This window comes from Castanea sativa, chromosome 5 (genome assembly GCF_040712315.1).
Source record: "Castanea sativa cultivar Marrone di Chiusa Pesio chromosome 5, ASM4071231v1".
In the NCBI taxonomy this organism is placed as follows: Eukaryota; Viridiplantae; Streptophyta; class Magnoliopsida; order Fagales; family Fagaceae; genus Castanea; species Castanea sativa.
This window is the reverse complement of record NC_134017.1, coordinates 11240023-11253600: the sequence shown is the minus strand read 5'-3', so window position 1 is coordinate 11253600 and position 13578 is coordinate 11240023. Positions and strand designations below refer to the sequence as shown.

The window sequence follows — 13578 nt, the reverse complement described above, 5'->3', positions numbered from 1 at the left end:
TAAATGATAGGTTGAGCTGCTACATACCCAGCTTTGCTCGACCCATGAATACTCTTACTTCTAACTTCTTCTTCTTCTTCTTCTTCTTCTTCTTATTCTTCTTGTGGGTGAAAACTTGCAACTCTAGTTTACATAACACCTATAATACTAAGATATTGGACAATTATAGTTGATTTTAAATTAAATTAAAAATCAGTGTATCAAAAATGATAAATTTTTGTGTATTTTGTTGAATTGGTCTTTATAGGTCAATATTGATTCTCTCATTTTCTCTTACATAGAGCGTGATTATTCTTGAGTACGAATGATCTGAAATTGTTTAATTAAAAAAAAAAGTTGTGGTGCTGTTTGGTAGCCAAATTTAAAAGCACTAGAAATTTTTTGGAATTCAAAAATAAGAAGGATATACATTCAAGACCAATCAATAGATGAAAAATAAAATTATTCTAATTAATATTTAATAAAATGTAAAACTTTTTTTTTTGAGGAACAATAAAATGTAAAAACTTGTTTCTCTATAATTCAAATGAATAATTTATCAAATGAAATTCAACGTTCTATTAAATTCCACATATAATTTATAATTTATTTTGTACTGAATTTCATAGTAACTTCTTTTTCATTGTAAAAAAAATTCAGAAAATTCATCTTCCTTCTTTTGTTATGAATTGTAATTTTGACAATACTTATCACGGAAAATACTCATTCTGTAATTGCACTAGAAACTAAAATGATAAACACAAGTATAAACACGCTAGTGTGTAGTTGTAATAGATGATTACACCATTCTATGTTGCACTCTAAAAATACAATAACCTCACTCAGTAGGTAGTGTTGCTTCACAAATCCAATATTTGTTTTAGCAGAGAGAACATAGTTGGGTGAGGTTGTTGCTGGAAGGGTTGAAGTAAATGTTCATAAAGTTATGTCTACTCCCAAATAGGCGTGAGTTTGCCTATAAATACCAAGACCCTCATTTGCATTCAGACACAATTTACCCAATCTAGTCTCATTGCAGACACAAGGTTGTGGTCTGTGATCATCACTCTAATAGTACTGTCATCCACATTAGGGACCAAAACAACCGCGATATATAAACTTATTGGTGAATTATTGATCTTCTCATCCTTATCAATCATTTAGAACAATCTATAAAAAAAAAATGACGACAAAAAAAAAATCATAATGCATGATTCGACCTAATAGCATTCCATCAATTTTTTTTGGGAAAAAATAAAAACTAATGTGAAATATATTGATTAAAAAAAAAGATGCATACATATTTGTCACACATGTTTATCTAGAGCAAGAAACTATCTTATAGTGGAAAATGGAAATAACAGAATAATTACACGAAGTCCTTATCCTGTTATATCTCAAATTGCCCTAAATTTCCTAAGCATTAGGAAAATATTTATGTATGTTAAAACAATTTTGCTGCATAAAGCACAATTTAAAAAAAATATATATGAAATCGTCATATATATATATATATATATATATATATATATATATATATATCTTTAAAAAATTATACGATTTCTTTTTTTTTTTTGATAAATAACGTAAGAATATTATTAATAATAATAAAGAAAATGCCAAGACGAGTACATTGGGGATGTACTATGGGTACAAAAATCAAGAAACAAAAGAACAACGGTTAAGAAAAATAGAAAAGGAAGAACAAGAAAAATGAGAAAAAACCACACTCCATTCAAAGAGTGTGTGTAAGAAAAAAGACTTAATCTCCAGCAAAGATCGTTCACAGCCCTCAAAACTTCTAGCATTCCTTTCTCGCCAAATGCACCAAATTAAGCAGTGAGGTACTAATCTCCAAACATCAATGTGACGATGTCACGCAAACTTTCCTTGCCAAGCCTCAAACACCTCAATAACAGTACGAGGCATAACCCACTGAATGCCAAACAAACAGAAAACCAAAGACCACAACTCCCAAGCTATGGTGCAATGAAGTAGAAGATGATCCACTGACTCCCCACACCTCTTACACATAGAGCACCAGTCAAGAACTATCACTCGTCTTTTACGAAGGTTGTATGTTGTTAAGATCTTACCTAAGGAAGCAGACCAAGAAAAGAAGGCTACCCTTGGAGGCGCCTTCGATTGCCATATCATTTTCCATGGAAAGGAAACAAGATTATGAGGGTAGAAGGAACTGTAATAACTTCTAACCTCAAATCTTGTATTCCTTGCAGACTTCCAACAAACCTTATCTGGCCCAAACCCTCTCACTGACAAGAAATAGACTAGCCCCATAAACCGGTCAAAGGCTTCCTCTTCCCAATCTTGTGGTGGACGACGAAATTGCACATTCCAGTGAAACCTCCCAGCAGACCAACCCATAACTTCAGCCACTGAGGAGTCCTTGGACCTACTAAGACAATATAGCTCCAGAAAGGCCTCTTGGAGAGTACAATCCCCACACCACACATGCTTCCAAAATTTTACTCTAGTACCATCCCCCACATCATAAACGAGAAGTTTAGAGAAGTTCAACCAACCACTTCTAATATATCTCCACAAGCTGACCCCATAAGGACTTGTCACCTTCTTCGTACACCAACCACCCCACATGTTCCCATATTTTGCCTCTATAACCCTCCTCCATAAAGCATAAAACCTCTCGGTACCATACCTCCACGACCATTTACCTTAATAAGGCGAGAATTAAAATTACTAACCTGCTTATACCCAACCCCCCATCCTGCAAAGGCCTACAAACCTTGGCCCAATGAACTAAATGAAATTTAGGTTCACCACCAATCCCATCCCACAAAAAATCTCTCTGTAACTTCTCCATACGCTTAGCCACCTTACCCGGTAAAGGAAGAAGGGAAAGGAAGTATGTAAGTAAGGACGAGAGTGAGCTTTTAATGAGTGTCACCTTACCTCCTTTAGATAAATACATTCTCTTCCAACCTGCTAATCTCCTCTCCATTCTCTCAAGAATAGGGTTCCAAACAGATAAGTCCTTGAATTTTGCACCTAAAGGAAGGCCCAAATATTTCAAGGGCAGAGAAGACTGTCCACACCCCAACAAACCCACCAAAGCCTCCAAATTGGGTACCCCTCCAACAGGTACCAACTCAGATTTCCCTAAATTAATACGAAGCCCTGACACCTCCTCAAGTCTAGCAAGAATCGCCCTCAAATTAGCAATCTGAGAAGGTTCAGCATCACAAAAAATCAGCATGTCATCTGCAAATAAAAGGTGAGATACCATTACTGAAGAACCAGTCATACTGCCCACAAAAAAGCCTGAGAATTGCCCAGTGGATACAGCCACATCCAACATACGACTCAACACCTCCATCACAATATCAAACAACAATGGAGATAAGGGATCCCCTTGCCGAAGCCCCCTAGAACTTCCAAAGAAATCAGATGGGCTACCATTGATCAGAATGGAAAACTTCACAGTTGAAATGCAATACCTTATCCATTTTCTCCATTTTTCTGAGAAACCACAACGCCGCAACATATACATTAAAAAATCCCAACTCACATGATCATACGCCTTCTCCACATCCAACTTACATAGCACCCCCGGAACTCCTAACTTCAATCTACTATCAATACATTCAGAAGCAATCAAGACGGAATCCAAAATCTGTCTGCCCTTCACAAAAGCATTTTGCGAATCCGAAATAAGTCCATGCGCCACCCTACGAAGCCGATTAGCCAACACCTTAGAAATAATCTTATACATCCCACCAACTAAGCTAATAGGCCGATAATCCTTGACCTCCACAGCATCCACTTTCTTAAGAATAAAGGCTAGGAATGAAGTATTAAGACTCTTCTCAAACACCGCCTGAGAATGGAAGTTGTGGAATATAGCCATAATTTCATTTTTCAAAACACCCCAACACGACTGGAAGAATGCCATGGAAAAGCCATCCGGTCCAGGTGCCTTATCACCATTAAAGTCATGGATCACCTGAAACACCTCTTCTTCCTCAAAAGGCCTATCTAACCAACTTGCATCTTCCACCGAGATGCTAAAAAAATCCACATCATCTAAGACAGGTCTGTGAGCCATCTCCTCAAAATAAAGCTGCCTATAAAATTGAGAGATACAGTTTGCTATCGCAGTCGGGTCCGATGACAACACCCCATCCACCATAAGCCTATCAATAGAATTAACCCTCCTGTGAGAATTAGCTATACGATGGAAAAACTTAGTATTCCTGTCTCCTTCCCTAACATAAAGAACTCTGGATTTCTGCCTCCAACAAATCTCTTCCAATAGGATAGCTTTCTCTAACTCATCACGAATTCTTCCCATTTCCACCCTTTCCTCTGTTGATAATCCCTGACTCTCCTCCCTTTTCCCTAGAACACTAAGGTCCTTCCATAATTTTCTAATCCGGACATCAACATGACCAAACACCTCCACATTCCATCTTTTCAGATCATTTTTAAGGAGCTTTAATTTATTGGCCAGAATATAACTCGGTGCACCATGAACCTGGTAGGAATCCCACCATGACCGAACCCTATCCACAAAACCTTCATCCTTCAGCCACATATTCTCAAATCTAAATGGCATACTCCCTCTCTAAAAAAATCCACCCTCAAGGACAATTGGAAAATGATCTGAGCACAATTTAGATAGCCGTCTTTGAGAAATTGTTGGGAATTTATCCTCCCAATCTGCAGAAAACAAAAATCTGTCCAACCTAGCCTTCGAAACAACTTCTCTAGAATTAGACCAAGTGAAAGTACCTCCTTGCAATGGCAGATCAATGAGACCCTGTTTTGAGATAAAATTGGAGAACTCCCTCATCGCAGTAGTGAAAGAAGTAGACCCCAATCGTTCAGAAGGGAACCTAACCACATTAAAGTCACCACCCACACACCATAGGACACTCCACTAGCTATTCAAGCCACAAAGTTCCTCCCATAATAATCTCCTATCTCGGTGTAAATTAGGACCATAAACACCCGTAAACGCCCATACAAACTGATCTGACACACTTGTAAACTTACAGGAAACCGAAAATCTCCCCACTGCCTCCTCCAATTTATTCACTACCCGAGTGTCCCACATCACTAAAACCCCACCAGAAGCACCACAAGAGCCTAAGTATGACCAATCAACATGTTGGCCACCCCACAAGCTACGAATCACTGCTCTATTAATCAGTCCCATTTTGGTTTCTTGAAGACAAACCACATCTGGCCCCCATTTCCTAATCAAGTTTCTAACCCTGAACCTTTTATCCTGCTCATTCAACCCTCTAACATTCCAAGAAATAATCTTCACATTCATTGATAAGACACAACCGCCCGCTCAAAACTTGCACTCCTTGCTTTATCTGTATCATACTCAACATTCAAAGATGACAGCAAATTTTTCAGCTCCCACTAACCTTTCTGTCCGGACTTAACCAACTTCATCTGATCACCCACCACAAGTTTCTATCTATCTTTCTTTCTGGCCTCTATGGCTAATAACAGTCCTGTAATCTGCTCCTCAAAACCTTCTAGTGAAGTGCCCACAGATTTCTTGAAAGCCCTTATCCTATTTTTTACCCATTGTGAAAGTTGACAATTATCTGCATTCTCCTTACACCCAATCTCCTTCATAGGACTAGACTTCAACTCCAACGGACCTTCAGTAGCCAAAGGTACCACAACTAATGGCTCATCACCTCCCTCAGAAGACCTCAACCTTTCATCAGACTCCCAAGGCTCACTTACTAACCCGGGAACCACAGACAAGGAATTTACTAGCCCCTCACTCTCATCTGCCCAAGTAACCCTCTGCCCTTCATTAGTACAAGGAACACTGCCTGGTACACACTCACCCTCTATACTTGAGCAGACTAACAAACAATCTGGAGAACGATACAGTAACAATGGGAGCACTAATTGCCGACCATCACGCATTTGTAAAATCCAGTCTTTGGAGTTACCCCAAGTCTTATCCAAATCTCCAACCAATTCCCTTATATTTGGGCCAGGTAAATGACCTTCCTCAGAGTTAGAATAAACCAATCCTTCCAAGCCCACACAGTCCTCAACCCCATCCTCCGATGCCACTGAAGACGACACAGGCACCAACTCCGACACTATCGGGTCATCAAGAGTCATAGCTTGTTCCGATATTGTGTCTGCTGACACCACCGGCCCCAACCTCGACCCAAACGGAGCACCGATCAGCAAAACCTGTTCTTGGGATACTTGGGCCACCACCATCGGTTCTGTCGGCTCAGTGGGTGGCTGGACTAGGCGAACCGAGCTGAGCTGACCACCCTCAAGTTCAGCCTCCGTCACTGCAAAGTCCATCGGAGCTGTCGGCGATGTCGAAGGTTGCTCTGAGGTGATGGGTGTGACCATCGGAGTGTCGCGATGTCACCGGGTGCTCCGATGTGATGGGTGAGATCGCCGATACCTTCGACGGCATCGCTGGTTGCTCCGATGTGGTGGGTCTGACCATTGGGCGCCAAAACTCCTTCGTGGCAATAAGTTTATTTCCACCTGGACTTTGCAACGTGACCCCTTCCTGGAAAGAAGACTCCAGACTCGTAGATCCACTAAGTGAGCTTTCTCCAGCCTCAAAATTAGTTGGGCTTAACAATCCCAGGCCCAACATGAGTTCTTCATTACCCAACGAGGCTTGGGCCTTCAGCTTAGATGGACCCAGACCCACTGCCTTAGTAGAATCAGCATTTCGTGGAACCCATTTGCCAGCTTGTTGCCCTCCCTTAACAGCATCCCATAATACCCGCCTCTTTCCAAATTCATTCACACTCACAGTCAGCCCTCTCCCCAGCCAACGTCCCTTCCTATTATCACGCAACTTTCCAAACTCAACCATTTTTGAATTCAAGTTGAGTTTCAAAGGAATATTACAATTATTTCCTTCCAAGATTTTCTCATCAAATTTATTCTTGCCATTAATATCACCTGCTCCACCCTCCCCACCACCCACGGCTGCCTGATGAGAACTACCAGTCTGCGTTTCAAAAGCTACAACCTGTGTATGAGACTTTTCACTAAGAAACTCCACAATATTCTTCACAAAATCAGCCTTAACCTTATCTTTGTTGAGGGGCTGCTGAACATGCTTCAACCTTGTCTGCACTAGAGCTTTGACAGCTTCCACATAAGACCTGGGAGGATGATGTTTGGGGATCTGCTTAGACCTATACGGTACAAACTGCAATCCACCCAGCGCATATTGAGCAAGTTCCAACATCCTTCGTAATTCAACCCCAAAGATTCTCCACCCGTGTTGTAATTTACCGGCAAGAATAATGATAGTTCGCCGCCGCCCACCAACCTTAAGCTCTGTCACTGATGCATACTGCCCAAAAGAATTGGACCCCCGTTGCAAGGTGTACGCCGTAGCACCTTCCCTGAGCGTGAAAAATTGCTTAGGACTAACCCCAATCACAAAGTGTTCCAGATTCCTCACTAACCAAAGGGCTGCACTCTTGCCCAAAAACACCGATTGCATGTAGAATTTTCCCCGTTCAAAGATCTTAAGGGAAAAAAAATTCCCCCCTTCCTCCACCACCAACTGAAATTACTTAGATTCAATAAAGAAACTTCGGAATCCCCCCATAATGATCCTAGTACATAAAAAACTAAAACAGGATTTCTGGCTAATTCGAGGTAGCCGGGCCTCCTCTCTCTCTAAATCCTCTCATTTTTTAAGTTCCTTTTATGCTATCTTTTTTTTTCTTTTTTTTTAAAAATATTTATATCCTCTTTTAGTATAAGATCAATTTAAATTTTTGGAGATTGAAAATAATATTGGATAACATATGACATTCGAATGGACCATAATCAAATTTTCGAGTGATCAGAACTCAAACAAATATCTCCTATTTGTTTAATCAGCAATTCTGCTTTCAATTGATTGATTCAGATGCTAGGCTCTAGAACGTCAATTTTTGCTTAGGAGAGCTTTCCTTCTAGCAGATGGGAACGTTAATTAGAGCAAAGCTCAATATCTAATCTAAATGTTGAGGATAAGCTTATGTAGAGTATAGACAGCAACAAAGTCGGATGAGCTCTTTGCCCGAAGTGCAATATCATCTTGGTTGTGTGAACAGCTTCATAAGGTGGAGTGGGGACCGGGGAGTCTTATGGAAGGAAAAATTAAATAATGTTCCGGGCGTATATACCTACCTCTTTCACAACACTGGAAATCATGTTTTGATGAATCCAATGTGTTGTAAGGGGCTGGATATATATACTCGAAACATAATATATCATCTTGTAAGGAAGAGCATTTTGTCGTTGAAAGACCCTCCAAAGATCAAGATTTTTCTTGTGGCGAGTTTTGAATAATAGCCTTCCTACGATCCATAATCTGCTTAATTAGATTTGGCGTCCCTAGTTGATCCATTTTGTGTGCAATGTGACTAATATTATTAAAAATTAATTAATTATTCATGCCCTATGGTCGTGTAATGTAACAAATGAAGTTTCAATGGTTTGGTATGTAAAGATCCACAGTAAAATTACAATGTTTGGCTGAATCCACAAGAATTAGGAGTTTGTTCAAGCTAAAAGGCAACAGAAAAAAGCTTTGAACTGCTTTTTCTCTTTAATTACTGGAACTATTTGCTCAAATTTTAAAGGTCAAAAGTAAACTGTACGAGGCTAGTACAAAATTTCATGGGCAACTGCTTAAGCTATCACCCGCTAATAAATATTACAAATAAATAAAATTACAATATGGTAGCAATCTATGATTTACATACAACAATTTATGAAGATGACATTAGATCCCTGCAGTGCAAATCAAACCTTTGTCGTTTTGGTCACTCTTTTAAAAGAAATACCACTACAGAGATTCTTCAAATCCTATACCAAGTCAGCCCCATTATAGTTCTCTTGCAGGTAAAATCCACAACAAATGCTTGCTTTCCTTTGCAGGAGCTGGACTCTGTCTGAGGGAAAGAGTGACTGTACACAATCCCCTGTCATTTCAGTGTATTTCCATAAAGGCAGTTATGGATTGGCTGAAGACTTCAGAGTCAATATAACCCAAAAGCGCAGATGAAAATGAGTGTGTTCATGTTAGGAGACAACAGAAAATTCCTTCTGCTGCCTGGGCATCATAACAACCAACTGCAACTTGCCTAGAGAACATAACTTTACTGGATTCTTGAATACTGACACCCTTGCAACATTATTTTTACCTAGCAAAACATGTGCAATGCTGTATGATTCACCCTTTTCAACTGCAAATTGCCACTCTCTTGTTGATATATTGAACCAGTCTTTCGTTCGAGATTTAGTTGCTTTAACTTCAATGTACTCCCTACTATTCTCCTCCCCTACTATAATGTCATAAGGTAACCCAGTTTCAAAATCTTCATTAACCCACTTCACTGCTGTCCCACCAAATTTCCCAATAATGTATTTGAAAGCAACACTCTCACCTATTCTCCCCGTTTGCATGGCTTGTGCTGCATTGGGGTTACCAAATCTAAGATGATCTCTACTGCTAAAATTAGATGCACCCAACTCAGGACCATCAGACACCAGATCTAAATCAACAGGATCAAAATCAACATGCATGGTGGAAACAGTATGATTGGGAGCATGGCCAGACTGATCAGAATAAGTTGAATTGCAAGCATTGCCAGACTGATTTTCCAAATTGGCTGACAAAACTAAAGCTTTTGAAGCTGCTGCATAATCATCTTCAACAGTCCAATCATCTTCAATTGAGATAGGAACATTATCAGTTTCCATGACTGTGCCTTCAGAATCATCCTTTCGTGGACTGCCGCTAGGCTGTGCAGCTGTTGCCTGAGTCTTAAAACCATTTAAACGAGCATAACTAAAACCAGGTGCAGTTTTCCAATCCACAGGTGGCCAATTTGAGTTATTTCCAGCCTTCTTTTTGGACTTTGTCGAATCAAAACTTGTTTGGAGTGAGTCATCGTTCTTTGTCTGTGAAGGTATGGATGGGAGGGACCAAACAGATTCTTCATTAGACAGCTTAGGGATCTTTTGGCTATTCAAGATGAAAAACTCTGTTTGCTCCTCAGTAGAACCTGATTCAGCCATGGTTGTGATCATGTGAAGGAAATTTGCCAAGTGTAAATCAGGAGTTCCATCAAATAACAAACGAGACAGCTCCATAAATAGGGCATGAGAATCGGATTCTTGGGTTGTGTACAAAACGTTGTCCTGTAAAAGGCATACAATAAGGATATAAATGTTGGAAATACCCTCAAATTATAATAAAGCATACATTTCAAAGTATAAAAGGAGATTTAATAGTACTCATTTTAGTAACCATCAACTAAAAAGAGAGTACTGAGTTAATGTTGAAGGCTGACATATTTTAGGGATTTGGAGGCATCAGTCCAAAAAAGGCTTCAACATGAAAGATGTCTATGGTTCAACATAAGTATATTGTGGTTTTGTTTGGAAGCTAAAAGACAATAAATCTTCAGAGAAAATTTTGTTGAAACACCTTGATTTATTGTTCAAATGTTACAGAGCCATTAGGTGCAATGATATGTAGGTTGGTTTATTCTGGTGAGGGGCTTGATTGGTGTTTAAAATAGCACTCATGTAAGTTTAGTAACCATCAACTAAAAGGAGAGTACCAAGTTAGTGTTGGAGTCTGACATATTTTAGGGATTTGGAGGCATCAATCCAAATAAGGACTTCAACTTGAAAGATGTCTATGGTTCAACATAAGCATAGTGTGTGTGTGTTTGGAAGCTAAAAGACAAAAAAAACTTCAGAGAAAGTTTTATTGAAACACCTTGATTTATTGTTCAAATGATAGAGCACCATTAGGTGCAATGAAATTTGGGTTGCTTTATTCTTGTTGGCGTTTGTATGGGATTCTGAGTGTGTATGTTTGTGAGGGCTTGTGAGAGTTATTTCCTGCACCCCCACCCCCCTTATATGCACAAGATGAGGGAGCAAACAGCCATGGCAACCCTACCTGGGCATGACCATAGTCCCTAACACTCCAAGATACCAATGCCTGAAGGACCTTGATGCCAAAATGGCCACAGGCAGTCCCCCTCAGGAGGGTTTAGTCACAACCTAACCTCAATCCCATCCAAAGGCACTAGGGGTTTTAGCTTTTCGGTAGGAAATAGTTTAGGTTTGTGAGTTGCGCCAGTTAATTGAGTGTTTAAAATTTGTATCTTTATGCTAGAAAGTATGATTCACTTTCCCCACCATGAAGACCGTAGATGTGCATCTTCTCTTTATTTTCCACAATATTTCAAATTTTGAGACCATGGTAGTATATTTTGGTTTATGATGCTTGTAAATGTAGGCATGGAGTTGGATGAACCACGTTTCTTAAATCTTGTTGTCATGTACTGATCTTTATACTTCATCAGTTGGGCGAGTAGGTTTCTGCTAGCCCCAAAGTCATTAATTGATATAAAGTTTCCTCTATTATGACAATAGCTAAAAAAGAGAGATAATATATTAATATCCCCAACAGTGCCAAATATCACACACAGCATGATTTTCAAATTGTGAAAACATTAGCAAAAAAAAACTAGTCTAATAACAGAATATATCTCCACTAGAAGGATGAAAGTAAAATAAGCCAACATCACAAATCTCCAAATTCCAGCAATAGCAAGTGCAGAAACCTTGTACAGCATAACATTAGCATGTTCCAGTGTAGTTTACCAACTTTTTAATGCTTAAAGTAGTTCCAAAGTTCTCAATGTCCAAAAGTGGCCGCAATTTTAAATACAAGCATCCTTCATTAGTTCTCTTTATGAGTGGTATTTTGTATCATGTCTTGCTGATAGTATTTCTATTCACTCCTTCATAGAGTCAACTCATATGTAGATATTAACCCATTTTAAGTCTTTAGGCTACTTCGTGTTTCTTTTCACGATGTAGTCTCTTTTCAATAATGTTAATTTACCTATCAAAAAGAAAAAATTATTAAAGGCTTAGAGCAAACATAGTCTGTCTGGGTTTTGTATCAGTTTTGCTGGAAGTTTGTTTTTAATATGCTATCTTCATTTTTCATTTCTTTCTAGGTAAATAGGGTAGAGAGGGGGGGGGGGGGGTGACTGGTAGGGTTTGAACCCCAATGCCTAGACATCACAAGAAGTGATGGAACCCCTGGAGAACCCCCCCTGGAACCCATATTCATGTGTGTGTTGTGGGCATTTAGGAGGGGGGGGGGGGGATAGAAAGAGAGAGGACATGGAACAAAGGATTTCATCACATACCTGAAGTAAGCAGCTACATTCAATTCGCTTCTTAGATGCACATGAATCACCACAACTTTTTATGACATTCCTGTAGTAAAGCTTTTCAACAACAACAACTTGTAAACGATTCAAAAGATCAAATCCAGACTGCTTCAGTTTTACATATTTATCAGGGTGTACACTACAGAAGTAGCGTTGAGCATAAGGTAGAGCCCAGCCCACTAAGGAAGCTTTGAAGCTAGAGTCTACCAGACCATCATATATTGCTTCACGAGTTACAACCTGCACATTAATGCAACAATGAGGAAAGGAAGATGAAGATCGCATTATATATCTCATTTCCTGTTTTATATATATATATATATATATTTTTTTTTTTTTTTTTTTTTTTTTTTTTTTTTCTCTTAAGGGTGACAAAAATGGTGCTCATCTTTGCTTAAATCAACAAAATCTAACAGCAAATGATTTCCACTCAACAACTCATAGGCAACTGTACAAATTGTCGTGCTTATTTCAAGCTAAAAAAGAAATTCTAGCATTTAAAAGAAATTCCATTGTCTGATGCAAGTCAATAATTCAAAAGAATTGTTATGCAAATATGTACTATATCCACATGTAATAGAAATCCCTTTCATGGAGAGAGAGAAAGCTGTCCGATTCCAAGTGAAACCCACTATATATAGTTCTCCATTTCCCACAATTTTTCATTCTTTTGCTAGGTATGCCAGTAACTACATCTCAAGTGGAAGTGGTGTTACAAGAACACACAAAATCAAACCCAACTTTCTATGAACACATTCAGAAGCAACTTGAGTGTATGCAACAGAGAAAGGAATAATTTCATACTCCACACAAACTTATCATGATACTTGCAAAACAACACATGTAAACGAACTTCTAGGACCAAATAACATCACATGAAAGATCCAGCCTTGAAATTGATCAATAAATGATCAGTACAAGCTCTACACAGTAAAATGAACAAAAATGAAACAGTTCAAAGATTACCCATGTATCTCATGGTGCACCACATAAGATAAAGTTCCTTATACTATATATGTATAAAAGCTCGCTTATGATGTGCTATGAAACAACAATACAAAATTAGAACCATGAATACATCTAAAAGTAGGCAGAGTACTTTATGGTTTATTCTGAGTGCTAAAATAGCTATAAATAAAATTGTTTGAGGCTTCTTTAGGATCAGCTCAACTTAAAATTCCAATCATTTGTAGTAGGAATGTTTAGCTGTCCATTTCATTCAGGTAAACACATTGATAATTAGATACACTGCCGGACCTATTGGATGAGTTCATGTGGAGTTAAAACAATGCCAACTCAAGAGCAACATCCCTAGACCACAGCCTAGACA

At 38.9% G+C, this 13578-nt stretch overlaps 2 protein-coding genes across 2 annotated transcripts in view; both read right to left on the bottom strand.

Moving 5' to 3' along the window:
• Positions 1–4897: 4897 nt before the first annotated feature.
• Positions 4898–5296, bottom strand: LOC142634721 (uncharacterized). Its single transcript, XM_075808990.1, has one exon. It carries the CDS (start codon positions 5294–5296, stop codon positions 4898–4900), a length of 399 nt encoding a protein of 132 aa, XP_075665105.1.
• Positions 5297–8536: 3240 nt separating this feature from the next.
• The window catches only part of LOC142633674 (protein NO VEIN-like), a 28039-nt gene continuing 22997 nt past the window's right edge, over positions 8537–13578 (bottom strand). The window contains exons 11-12 of the mRNA XM_075807913.1: positions 12225–12488; positions 8537–10185 (exon numbers count right to left, since the gene is read on the bottom strand). Of these exons, the coding sequence (XP_075664028.1) occupies positions 9064–10185; positions 12225–12488 (1386 nt within the window). The 3' untranslated portion in view covers positions 8537–9063. The remainder of the gene's footprint in view (positions 10186–12224; positions 12489–13578) is intronic.